At 40.5% G+C, this 12,376-nt stretch overlaps 1 protein-coding gene across 6 annotated transcripts in view; it reads right to left on the bottom strand.

The window, feature by feature from the left end:
• The window catches only part of COL4A4 (collagen type IV alpha 4 chain), a 184,696-nt gene that overhangs the window by 61,043 nt on the left and 111,277 nt on the right, over nt 1-12,376 (bottom strand). For all 6 annotated transcript variants that reach the window (XM_070070110.2, XM_089328924.1, XM_070070107.2 and 3 more), the window contains 5 exons: nt 7,842-7,914; nt 6,449-6,555; nt 4,217-4,400; nt 2,196-2,264; nt 32-139 (listed from right to left, as the gene is read on the bottom strand). In XM_070070110.2, coding sequence (XP_069926211.2) covers nt 32-139; nt 2,196-2,264; nt 4,217-4,400; nt 6,449-6,555; nt 7,842-7,914 — 541 coding nt within the window. The remainder of the gene's footprint in view (nt 1-31; nt 140-2,195; nt 2,265-4,216; nt 4,401-6,448; nt 6,556-7,841; nt 7,915-12,376) is intronic.

Below are 12,376 nucleotides of genomic sequence, written 5' to 3'. Positions count from 1 at the left end.
AGTCCCAAAGCAGGAAAAGCATTCCACTTACCGGGTGGACCTGGTATTTCTGACCTTCCTGGAGGGCCACGCCGGCCTTTCTGTCCATCCAAGCATCTCGGCCCAGGAGCACCAGGGAACCCTGGGAACCCTTTCAGACCTACACAATAACAACAAAACCCAGACTCAGTTAAACACAACTCAACTGGGAACAAATGAGATTCAAAAGCAAAGCCCCTGCTGCCTTTTTAGATTATTTCCCTTTTGTGCAAGTAGCAATGCTGCCAATCCTGGTTTACCAGATCATGTTATGAGCATATGCTCTAAATAAATATTTGATGGAGAGTGGTTTTGTCAGGGTCATTTCTCAGAAACCGCATCAGGAAGGATTCTTCCTGAAACCTCTGGCATGTGTACCACCTTCCCACACTAGATCCCAAACACAAATCTGCAAGCTTAGTCTGTCCCTGTAGGAAGGCAAGGGTTCTGGCCAGTTCTGGTCTAACCTGACCAGAAAGCACCAGAGTAGAGGCCAAAATCAATTTCCTGGCTTTGTAGTGAATTTATCTTTGAACACAGTGTTGACTATAAGTACCTACAAAAGGAACTGAGTTCAAAAAACTTGTGATTTTAGGATTTTGTAAATGATGAATCTCAAAGAAGTTACAAATATAAAGTTTGAGGTTTAATTTCCTTGAGAATAAAACCTCTGAAAGTAATCAAGTTTTTTTTATCCAACCATGGCAAGATACCAGTAAAAGTAAAAATGAACAATCAGTAGGCCAGTAATCCTTCATTCTGTTGATATAAAATTGTGCTGCCACACTCTTGCCTTTGCCTTGGGAAGGGTGGACTGTATTTTCCTGTCCTTTGACCTGGGGCTCAGTCATGTGACTTGCTTTGGCCAGTGGGATACAAATGACCATTATGCAATCTGAGATGTGAAGTGACCTGTTGAAGCTGAGCCTGCCCTCGTGTATCTCCGCAATCTCATGAAAAGGACACATCCTGACCCCAAAATGGGATGCATGTTGCAGACCCAAATGTAACCTGGAGCCAGAGACTAAGCCAATAGACCACCTCAGATCAGCTGATACTCCACCCACCTGAAGACCCATCAGGAAGAAAAAAGTGCTTTTTGTGACCCACTGAGACTTGAGGTTGTCACACAGCACTAGTGTGATGAAAACTGGTGGTTATTGAAGGCAGTAGAGCGTCCCTCATCATAGAACCTTTAAATGCTTTTGTATTTAGGTAGAACAAGAAAAGTTCCTTGAATAGCTATGCTAGTACTCAATAATGGATACATTTAAGTAAACCCAGAAGAAATAAAAACAAACTGGGCAAAATTCATTCTGTGGATATTGGGTTTAAATCAGCTAAAAACAAGAGATTGATTCAAATGAAGGGGTGGATGAAGCAGTCAGGAACCTAGATGCGTGGCCATTTTTCAGGTCACTTCTGGTGGGAAATTGGTTCTCTTGGAAAGTAGAATAGAGCTAACATATAATCTGTAAGCAAGTGGTCATTTTTCATCAATCTTGGGGCACAGGAGTAGAAAGAAGATATAGGTGTTTTTTTTTTATTTTTTATTTTTTTGACAGGCAGAGTTAGGCAGAGAGAGAGAGAGAGAGACAGACAGACAGACAGAAAGGTCTTCCTTCCATTGGTTCACCCCTCAAATGGCCGCTACAGCTGGCGCACTGCACCAATCCGAAGCCAGGAGCCAGGTGCTTCCTCCTGGTCTCCCGTGCGGGTGCAGGGCCCAAGCACTTGGGCCATCCTCCACTGCCTTCTGGGCCACAGCAGAGAGCTGGACTGGAAGAGGAGCAACCAGGACAGCACCGGCACCCCAACTAGGACTAGAACCCGGGGTACCGGTGCCGCAGGCAGAGGATTAGCCAAGTGAGCTGCAGTGCCCGCCAAAGATATAGTTTTAAAGCTTTGAAATGGCAAACACTTAATTAATATGTTTTCAAATCAGAGTAAACTTTTTGCATGGAGATTTGAAAAGGCCATCTGGAGTATCTTCAAACTAGTAGACTCTAGCCCAACAGTGAATTATGACAAAATTTTCCCCCTAGGCTCATAGTGCTTCAAAACCTTAAAAATAATTCTGGAAATGATCTAATGAGCTGAGGGTTTGCTACTGGTTTATCAGTCTTTCTAATTCTTCTACTATGGAAATGTGCAACACAGTAACTTATTGATAGTACCTGGAGGTCCATCAAATCCGGGAAGGCCTGGCCTACCAGGGTAGGTTATATTACAAAGAATTGTGTCACCTGGAATTTAAAAAAAAAAAAAGGTAATATTCACATAACTGATAGGCCAATGTAATGTTACTTTCAAAGACAACTTGCATGAGGACTTTTTCATAATGTTTATGCACAATTACAAGAAAAGACTCTGTATCACTAGATCACTTAACCTGCTTTTATACCAAATTTCTAGATCTTTCCTGAAATCTGAATTTCAATTATCCAGACAGCTACAAAAAAATGGATTTAAGGAAAATGTTGATTCTGAGAAGTATCTGTTCTAATAACCTGGAAAAAATAATGTATGTATGGGCCCATGGACAGCTAACACAATGAATGGCATCAGAAACCTTGGTAAGCCACGAAACAACAGCAAACATCCAACAGTGGCATCAGAAAACATGGCTTCTAGTTTGAATGAAGGGTAATTGTGCACATGAGGAGACTGACCTGGGTATTAGTAAAAGGGAAACACTCTGGGAGTCTGCCAAGGATCCACAGTCTCCTGTGTTTCTAACCACTTGGTAGTATAATTATTAACATCCCCCATTTCAGATGGTGGGGCCAACAAGATTAATGCTTGTGCCTTTACATCTGCATCTCCTAAAACTGTGTTTCTCTTTTATAATGGAAATAATATTAGGGGGTTTCAAAGAGTCTGTGGGGAAAAATGGAATTAAAAGACAAGTTTATTGAGGCAACAGATTGGTGCAGTGGTTAACACGGCCACTTGGGATGCCCGTGCACCATACAGAACCTAGGTTCAAGTCCTGGCTCTGCTTCTGACTCCAGCTTCCCGCTAATGCATCCCCTGAGAGTCCACAGGGAATGACTCAATGACTTAGGTCTGTGCTATTCACATGGGAGACTCATTTTGAGTTCGAGGCTCCTGCCTCAGCCTGACACAGCCTTGCCTAGCTGTTGTGGGCATTTGGGAAGTGAAGCAGCATATTTCTGTGTGTTTTTTTTCTGTCTCTCTCTCTCTTTCTCTCTCTCTGCATTTCATATAAATAAATATTTAAAAGGTAAGTTTTAGTTTTATTTGGCTGTTATACCACAATTATAACATCTCCCAGAATAGACTCACTTTCACTTCCATGATTTCATTTGACATCCTGCCATAAAAATACTCAAAATTACCTTTCTGACCCTTCAAGCTATCAATCATGTATAATTTCTTTTTGTAATATGCATTTTTCATGAACTATTTGAAGAGCCATAATGTCTCATGATATACTGCTTTATATGATCTCAAATCAAAGACATACGAGATGAATAAAAATGCTAATATTTTGCTGGGTTCTGGACCATTAATTTACATCTCATCAAATGCTAAGGAATTTGTCTTTCTATGTTGGCAAACCAAATATAAACATTTTACTGTATTCTAAAATTTTACAATGAACAACTTAGCCCAAAGTATACATACTTATTATTAGTCTTAAAAATCTTAAACTTTTTTTCTGCCATCTTCTTAAAAGTCTTTAGCTATAAACCTAAGAGTCACTTTATTGTTTGAAATTTATATAACTGTCATATATGAATATATTTAAAAGTGTTTTCCCTCTAGAATGCTAACAAATTACTTTTCCTGGACAATTTTTTAAATGAAATGATAGATTTTTTTTAAAATTAAAAGATGCATCATTACCTCAAGGATTGTGAAAAAGATACTTCAAATAGATATGCAATTTTTAATACAGTCAAATTATATGAGTTGATACTGAGAAATGAATAAAAAGCATTTTGGTATATCAAACAAATAAACAATGACGATATCTTGGCATTTTAAGGATTTGCTTTAAATAATGACTATGGTATATACCTTTTATTTGCTTGAAAATGTTCAACACTTCAATCATGACTGTGGAATTATATTTGGCTGTTATACCACAACTATAACATGTCCCAGAATAGACTCACCTTAACTTCCATGATTTCATTTGATATCCTGCCATAAAAATACTCAAAATTACCTTTCTGACCTTTCAAGCCATCAGGACCCCTCATGCCTGGGTGGCCTGGAGCTCCTGGTTGACCTCTCTCTCCCGATGAACCAGGAAATCCCATGCCAGGAGGCCCCATGACTCCTGCTTCCCCAGGGGGGCCTGGAGGTCCAGGAAACCCTTTACCACCTGGGACTGCATCTTCATGATCCCCCTGGAATGTTTATATCATGAGTCAGTTACCAATCTTTGGAAGTACGCAAATTCAAAATAATCACTATAAACATGAAAACCAAAGGGTCTACAATTACAGGAGACATTTCCTCTGTAGCTAGTGTAATTCAAAACATTTAACATAGATTCTGCCTAATATTTCACAAGTGTGATACATATCTATGATATGGATGTATAAGTTATGTATTAAATGTAGAATAAGAAACTTTAGGTAGAACCACTCTCTGATATCAAATATAAAATAGAGAAATAACTAAATCAAGTGAGGTGATAGGCTTACAAATTGAATATGTTCTTATGTGTTTGAGATTGTTTTCCTGGATTGTTATGAGAAGGTGTGTACATAAATTCTATCACTCCCCATGTCAGTGGGTTAAAGGGCTAGCAAATCATCTCTCCTGTGTGAGAAGTTGGCCTTTGGCTAACTGGTCTCTGGAAACTGATAAAAACTGATAAAACATCTCCAACATTCCTAAGCAACACAACTTATGGTATGATGGATACCTATTTGCAAAATTTGCATTGGATCTGAGAGAGCTATAAAGGTCTATGTGGAGTCCTTATTGGGGAAAGCTTGAGTAGTGGCTTCTATAACCAGTAAGTCCCTTGAAGGTCACGCATAACTGTGTTATGGAGATAACAGCTATTATAGGGAATGAGGCTTTGAGGTTAGGGCTGCTCCCACATCTGCCATGTGTGGATCTCAACTTCTTGTGTCCCAACTGAATGAATAAGGGCTCTCAAATGCAAGGAATGCCTGACACTGCCCTGCTGACAAGTTGAGGTTCATATTTTCTAGTTTTCTGAGTGTCTTGTGGTTTATGACACACTTGTCTGGATTGTTTCAATGAACCTAAGAAGACCCCAGTGAGTATTGTGCGAGTATTGTAGAAATTCCTCTCCCATTAAATCTGTAAACACACATTGGTTTTTCAAAATTTGATGAGTCTATTAGGACGATTACTCCTCAGTGACACTGGGTTCTAAACAGTTTCTTAAGTGAAAGAATGAATTAAACAAAGAAGATCATGCCTAAAGCAGAGGTCATCCCTGTATTGGACACCAGCCAAATGGTCAGAAAGGTATACACATCATCAAACCCAACATCCACGTTTCCATCGCTTATTCACATGTATTCTGTCTGAAGGAGTTCCTAAAAATCAGAATGTGGTTCTTCCTTATTTCAACACTCTCAATGTTTCTCTACTAGGCATGGCAGTCTGGTAGATAAAGCATGTACTTTGGAATAAGAGTGACTGTAGTTTTCATTCCTAGTTAACCTCCTTGATAGATAGGTAACCTTGAGTCCCATGCCCCAAGCCTCCACTTCCTTACTGTGCAATTGGAAGGATAACTACCCTTCCGAAGACTGCCATTCATAAAACACCTAACTCTATTCCTGTGATGTTGCTAAGCTTTCAAAAATAACTTCCCACATCTCAGGTGCTTAAAGTTCCCAAGCATTCGGATCAAGCTCCATACTCTTTGCTTCAGACCTTTATTACCTACTCACGGTTTCCACAGGATACATGTTTGAGAAACAGAAACATCATTTATCAGTAGAATTTGCCATCAGGCATTGCATCAATTTAGTAAGTGTGCTCTAGTTCATCCATCCTTATGTGCTACTTCCCCTTAGGTATTTTTTTTTAACCAGGAAACAGAATTGAAGTTAGTTATCAGATCCTGTGCTCTGTCATCTGCCTTAGAGTCAATTAAACAGACCTAAAGTCAGCATATCATCAGGGTTTGGCAAGATACAAGAGTTCCAGAATGAATAAATACCATGAGAATGATACAAAGACAGAGGATAGAAAATCTTGCTTTGGCTGAATAGCACTGAGTATTTTAGACCATTTCCATTATGCGATATCTTTAATGAACTTTTGGTAGCAGAGTGCCAAGGGTGACTCTGATTTACAAGATGTTGATACTTTACTGAGTTGAAGCTTGGAAAACTGAGAAGGGGAAAATACTTGTATGACCATATAAGAAAATGAAATTCTATAGCAGAAGAATTATACATACTGGGGGTCCTGGATCCCCCTTTTCTCCACCAAGTCCATCCCAACCATGTGGTCCATGCTGCCCAGGAAATCCTGGTGGCCCATCAGGTCCTCTGTCTCCCTTGTGCCCTGGAAATAGAGTTAAAAAAATATTCAAACTCATATCAGCAGGAGATGAGGTAGAAAGAAACTGGAGACTAAGGTAGGGACCATAGCCTGGACTCTACTCTGTGTGAGTTGGTAGAGTTTCCCCTGAATACTTCAGTTACCCAAAGTCATACAAGCCATTCTAAAGCCAGAGGGGAAACGTTCTTCCCCTGGGAGGTGGCATCTGGAGGTGCTAGTCACAGAATCTTCCCCTGCCTGTGGGATGCCAAACATTCTCCTGGCCATGGGAAACAATTATGGTCTATAGGTACACACTTGCCCTAAGCTAGTCAATCCTTTCTGAAATTACTGTTCTAAGTGGAACTGACAAAGTAGAGCTCTTGTTATCTTTGCTTGTAAGAACTTGGAGTCGCCAAGGAGCATGTACTCCACAGCCCAGAGAAAATCAGTCTAGCAAGAGAAACTATAGACAGCTCAAGGAAATATGAAAGATGCAAAGAGAGGTCCTGATGCCAGTAGAAGCCCTGGATAAGATGATCAGACTGTCTTGGTATAAATCCTACATCTGACCTTTCACATTTTGATTAGTAAAGTGAATAAATTAATTCTTCCCCTAAATTACTGTAAATTTAGTTTCAATCAATTACAACCAAAGAATCCTTGACCAACATAGGATACTGTAACACAGTGACTAAACCCTAGGTCTTGTGTGTGTGTGTTTTTTTTTTTTTTTGACAGGCAGAGTGGATAGAGAGAGAGACAGAGAGAAAGGTCTTCCTTTGCCGTTGGTTCACCCTCAGTGGCGCTGCAGCTGGCGCACTGCGCTGATCCGATGGCAGGAGCCAGGTGCTTCTCCTGGTCTCCCATGGGGTGCAGGGCCCAAGCACTTGGGCCATCCTCCACTGCACTCCCAGGCCATAGCAGAGAGGTGGCCTGGAAGAGGGGCAACCAGGACAGAATCCGGTGCCCTGACCGGGACTAGAACCTGGTGTGCCAGCGTCACAAGATGGAGGATCAGCCTATTGAGCCATGGCGCCAGCCAGGAGGTCTTGTTTCAAACCCAAGTTCACTCCAAAGAGGATTTGAACCTATGACAAAGGACCATTTCTCTTTGCAAATTAGAGATGTGTGAGGGGTTGAAGCTCAATGTTAATATAGCTTCTGGAGGATAGGGAATATTTTTAAGCAATTTCAACAATTGTAAGTTATGCAGAATTGATCCATAGTCACAGGGGAAATTAGTGCAAGAGAATGGTCTATAAGTCATTCATAAAATGACAGGATGCTATGTGATGGATCATGCTCACCTTTAACTCTTGGTACAACCATGTTACCCTTTGCTCCTTTGTTGCCAGGTGGTCCAGAGGCACCAGGTTTTCCCTTGATGAAAAAATCAAAGCAAGTAATTAGATTAATCGTGATGGGTCAGAAGTTATTCTCATTTTTGTGTATCTAATCTTTTTCTTCTTCCATCTCAAATCTTATTAAAGATTCTTAGTATTTTCAGTCTCTTTCTTTTCTCTGCTTTCCAAGGGGTTCCATCTTATAAAACTCTTTAATTGCATTTAACAACTGGTAAAATCTGAACAAGACCTATACCTGAATTATTAGAAATGTGTCAGGGATAGCATTGTGGCACAACAGGTTAAGCTGCTACACGTCTGATCCAGCTCCCTACTAATGTACCTGGGAAGATGTCAGTATAATATGGCTAAGTAATTGGGCCCCTGCCTCCCGGGTGGGAGACCCAAACTGAGTTCTAGGCTTCTAGCTTCAGCTTGGCCCAGCCCTGGCTATTACAATTTGGGGAGTAAACCAGTGGAAGGATGGTTTTCTCCTTTCTCTCTCTGAAGTTGCCTTTCAAAAAATAAATATTATACTTTGTGTGTCTGTGTGGGTGCAATCTGTTGAAATCTTTACTTAGTATGTATTAAGTTGATCTTCTGTATATAAAGATAATTAAAAATGAGTCTTTTTAAATTTTTATTTAATAAATATAAATTTCCAAAGTACAACTTTTGGATTATAGCAGCTTTTCCCCCCCATAACCTCGCTTCCACCCGTGACCATCCCATCTCCCATTCCCTGTCCCATCCCTAAAAATGAATCTTGGTGAAGAATGGGATGGGAGAGGGAGTAGGAGATGGGGTGGTCTGAGGGTGGGAGGGTGCTTATGGGGGGAAAAGTCCCCCCATAACCAAAAAAGTTGTACTTTTAAATTTATATTTATTAAGTAAAAGTTTTAAAAAAATAAATGAATGAATGAATAAATAAATCTTAAAAGCAATAGAAATGTGTCAATGTCCTGTGGTTATATATCATTAAGGGAAGTTAGGAACACAGTATATGGGATCTCTCTGTGCCACCTCTAGTGAGTCTTGAACTATCTCAAATAAAAATTTACAATGAAAAAAGTTTAATTACCTTGGGCTTTTTAATGTGTAATTGAAAGAGAAAGGGAAGGTAAGTTAACCACAAGAACTACAGGTAGACATTTAGGGATAAGTGTGTGATTAATAAGTCATGGAAATAATGAGATAAGAGAAACTGATTAGGGAGAGAAGGGAAAATAGGGCCTTTGTTGTAGCAAATATATTTCTCCTGCAAATGAGTAAATAACTAAAAATAACTAATTTTGGTTGATAAGCTCATCATCTTTTGAACTAAGCATTTCTCTGAGACTGGATTATTTGAACAGTGCTTTCTAAGTGTTACATATCATTGAATACTAAAACCACATAACAATTTGGAAATGCACTGTTGACACAGTGGAGAAGCTAAGCATCATATCAAACACTGTTACAGAAACACTCCACACAGCTTAAGTTTGCATATCTAGTGACCTCAGCAATAAAAAAGCACAGCCAGGCATCTGGCAGGGGTAAAAATGAGCAAACTCGGCTTGGCTCACACAGATGCTGCTTGCTTTTCTTATTTTCATACAATCTAACAATGTGTTCAAATAAGTATAATTACCTTTTTAACTGCCTCAGACTCATGTATAAGCTGTGAGCTATTTATAAAGAGTAAGAGAGGCACCAGTACAGAGAAACTCAGTGGCAGCCTAAAGCACATAATGATGAAGATGCCAAAATTGTACACAACAAGTGCAAAAGCACAACAGGATAAAATGGTTGGGAGCCATTCAATGTTGATAAAAAAAAATAGCTCCACACACTCAGCTTAGTATCCTGTAGAATGTCAGTACAGTACAGCATCCTGTTTATAACAATGTCTGTGAGACAGCAGAAACATGGATAGGACAAATTTCTTAGTACAAATAGGTAAGTTAGAGAGAACAGGGACTTTAGGTATCATAATGTGCTACTGTGGATTGTTGTTTTAATTCTTATTTTATTGTATATGCCTAAGCATAAGTAACAATGGGAATGCACCCAAGTGTATGGCACCTAGGACTTCATCCAAGAGATAAAGAAAAAAATACTCTTCTGAAGGATTAACTATCAGGACAGAAAGCTGTTCACATAAAAAAAAATGCTACAGTAGCATGCTTGAAAAAAACATCATGGTACCATCAAAAAATGACCACATCCTGGAAGCCAGGAAGCTTATTATTGAGTGCAATGGAGATGGAGACTATACTGAGAATTGCTCTAATGGTCTAGAGATGCAGAATTTCAAGTACTAGAGTCAGACTATAGAATCATTTGAGCCCATGAGAAAGCGAAATCACCACTGCTGCTTTGGATTTCATCATAGAAACATTTTCGAGAACTACAAGTTACCAGGCATCACCCTGAGTACTGAGGATACAGTGCCTTTGTGGTGCTTAAGTTCTAGCGAAACAAATGTTTAACCAAAGAGATTCCTGGAGCAAAACTTAGCAGCTTTGGGATTTAGGGCTACTTTTCACAATTCTAAGGCTCAAGGTCACTAAAGATTTTTGTTAATATAAAAACAAAAGCCTCACAGCAACAAAAATTCCTCTCCACCAGACATGTACAAGATGCCTCATACACAGTCTGGATCAGAGACTGCAGCCGCAGGTTCCCCAGAGGCCACACCTCCAGGGAAACAGGTGGCTGGGCTTAGTGGGGACTGGAAGCCTTACAATTGCCCTGACAGGCACAGCCACTGCAGCAGTGAGAACACACTAACTTCGTGCTCATTAACTTCCAATTTCTCAAGAGAAACCATAAATCTCATGTTCATAATCCAAAACAAACACCCAGGCAGTTTGGATTGAGCACTTGAGTTTGCCCTGCAAACTCTTCAGGGGAAGTGACCCTGGCTTCTCATTCACTGGCATGTACTTGATAGCTCTGAAAATGTATTACCAAACAATTCTTACCCATCAACCCACATGGTGAACAATGTTTTATCCATTTTGTAAGTGATGCGACTGAAGCTCAGGGAGACCCCGGAGTACACAGATGTCAAGAGATGAAGACAGGAAGCCGGGTCTGCTTGCCCCAGGCCCAAGTGCCTTGCAGGGTAGCATCTTGATGGGAAACCCCACCCCACGGAGTACTCCCTGGCCAAGGCAATGAATACAAAAACTTGGTTCAATCAAAGAAAATAAAAAGCAAAGACTAAGTCTACTGCTCTGTTTTCTACTTCCCTACCATTCTGTGGCTACTGTGGTCAGGGACCAGCAGCTGAGGAGGTGGGAGAGCACCCAGTAGGGATTTTCTGTGATTCCTTCCTGCTCTTTCTGTGCCTTCCTGCTTCCTTTCCATTCCCATTCACAGAACCCAATGGTGTGATCCTGGTCCTCAAGTATGACCACAATGTAATGATTTTAATGCAGAGATGTTGCATGGACAGAATCACATACAAAACAAAGACATCAGAAATATGGACTGTCTAAAAAACGGTAAGCCCTAGAACAAGTGGATTAAGTGAACTTCATCCATGATAACCCTGAGTAAACTACTGGTGCGTACTCAAAGATGTCAGCTCTGGGAAGAAACTCCACACAAAACCATAAAGATATCTCAGAACCATTATAATCTTCATTAAGAAATTTAAGTAGCAACACACACCCAAAATGACCATTGTAGAATGTTGAATTTAAAAAGACTATAATAGCAAACTACTTAATAACTGCAACCATATTCATTCAATCCCTGGGCATTAACAGCCTAGCATCCTATTGAGTAGACTTTGCAAGTGTGCTTTGTACATTTGACAAGGATAGGGCTGAGATTTTCTGGGAGATAGCTAGGCTCCAAGTTGCCCATGGATTGAGCCTCTTTTATAAGGAGAGGACAGAAGAGCCATCCCAGCCCCTAGAGAAGTGACCCAGAGGCAGTGACTGTATTCTGAGGGACCGGGTAGCTGAAAGGCTGTGGTTCAACCTGAGTCATTGATAACCATCAGCGCTCATGCACTCTCTGGCACTAACCATCATATCAACTGAGAAAGCCAAGATTCACATTCCTATTCTGGCTCTCTCCTTGGAATCTTTCAGTAGACTGCCACTGTCCACTTAACCTCTCAATGTGCTGGTCTGATGGGCACCTCAAATTTAAAATGTCCCAACAAGACTGCTTCCTCCCCCCAGAGCCTGTACTTCTGATGCCTTCTCCATTTCAGTGTATGACAACTGCCTTCTTCCAATGGCTCAGGTCAAAACTCTTGGTTCTGTCCTCTGTCTCTTTTTCTTGTATCCTATGCCCCATCCAACAACCAGTATGTTGGCTCTATCTTTAAAATATGCCTAGAATCTGACCACCTCTGACTACAGCCAGTACTCCACATTACTCTATCTGCCACAGCATCTTACCAGCTCTACTCAGCAGCCTCCCAGCTCATTCCCCTGCTTCTTCCCTTGTCCCTCTGGACCACAGAGCAAGTGATACACTTAAAACTAAACCCA

Source organism: Oryctolagus cuniculus, chromosome 3 (genome assembly GCF_051225735.1).
Source record: "Oryctolagus cuniculus isolate XC-2025 breed Fujian yellow rabbit chromosome 3, ASM5122573v1, whole genome shotgun sequence".
NCBI classification, from domain to species: Eukaryota; Metazoa; Chordata; class Mammalia; order Lagomorpha; family Leporidae; genus Oryctolagus; species Oryctolagus cuniculus.
Note: the sequence above shows the minus strand (reverse complement) of the source record. Positions and strands in the feature narration are given on the sequence as shown.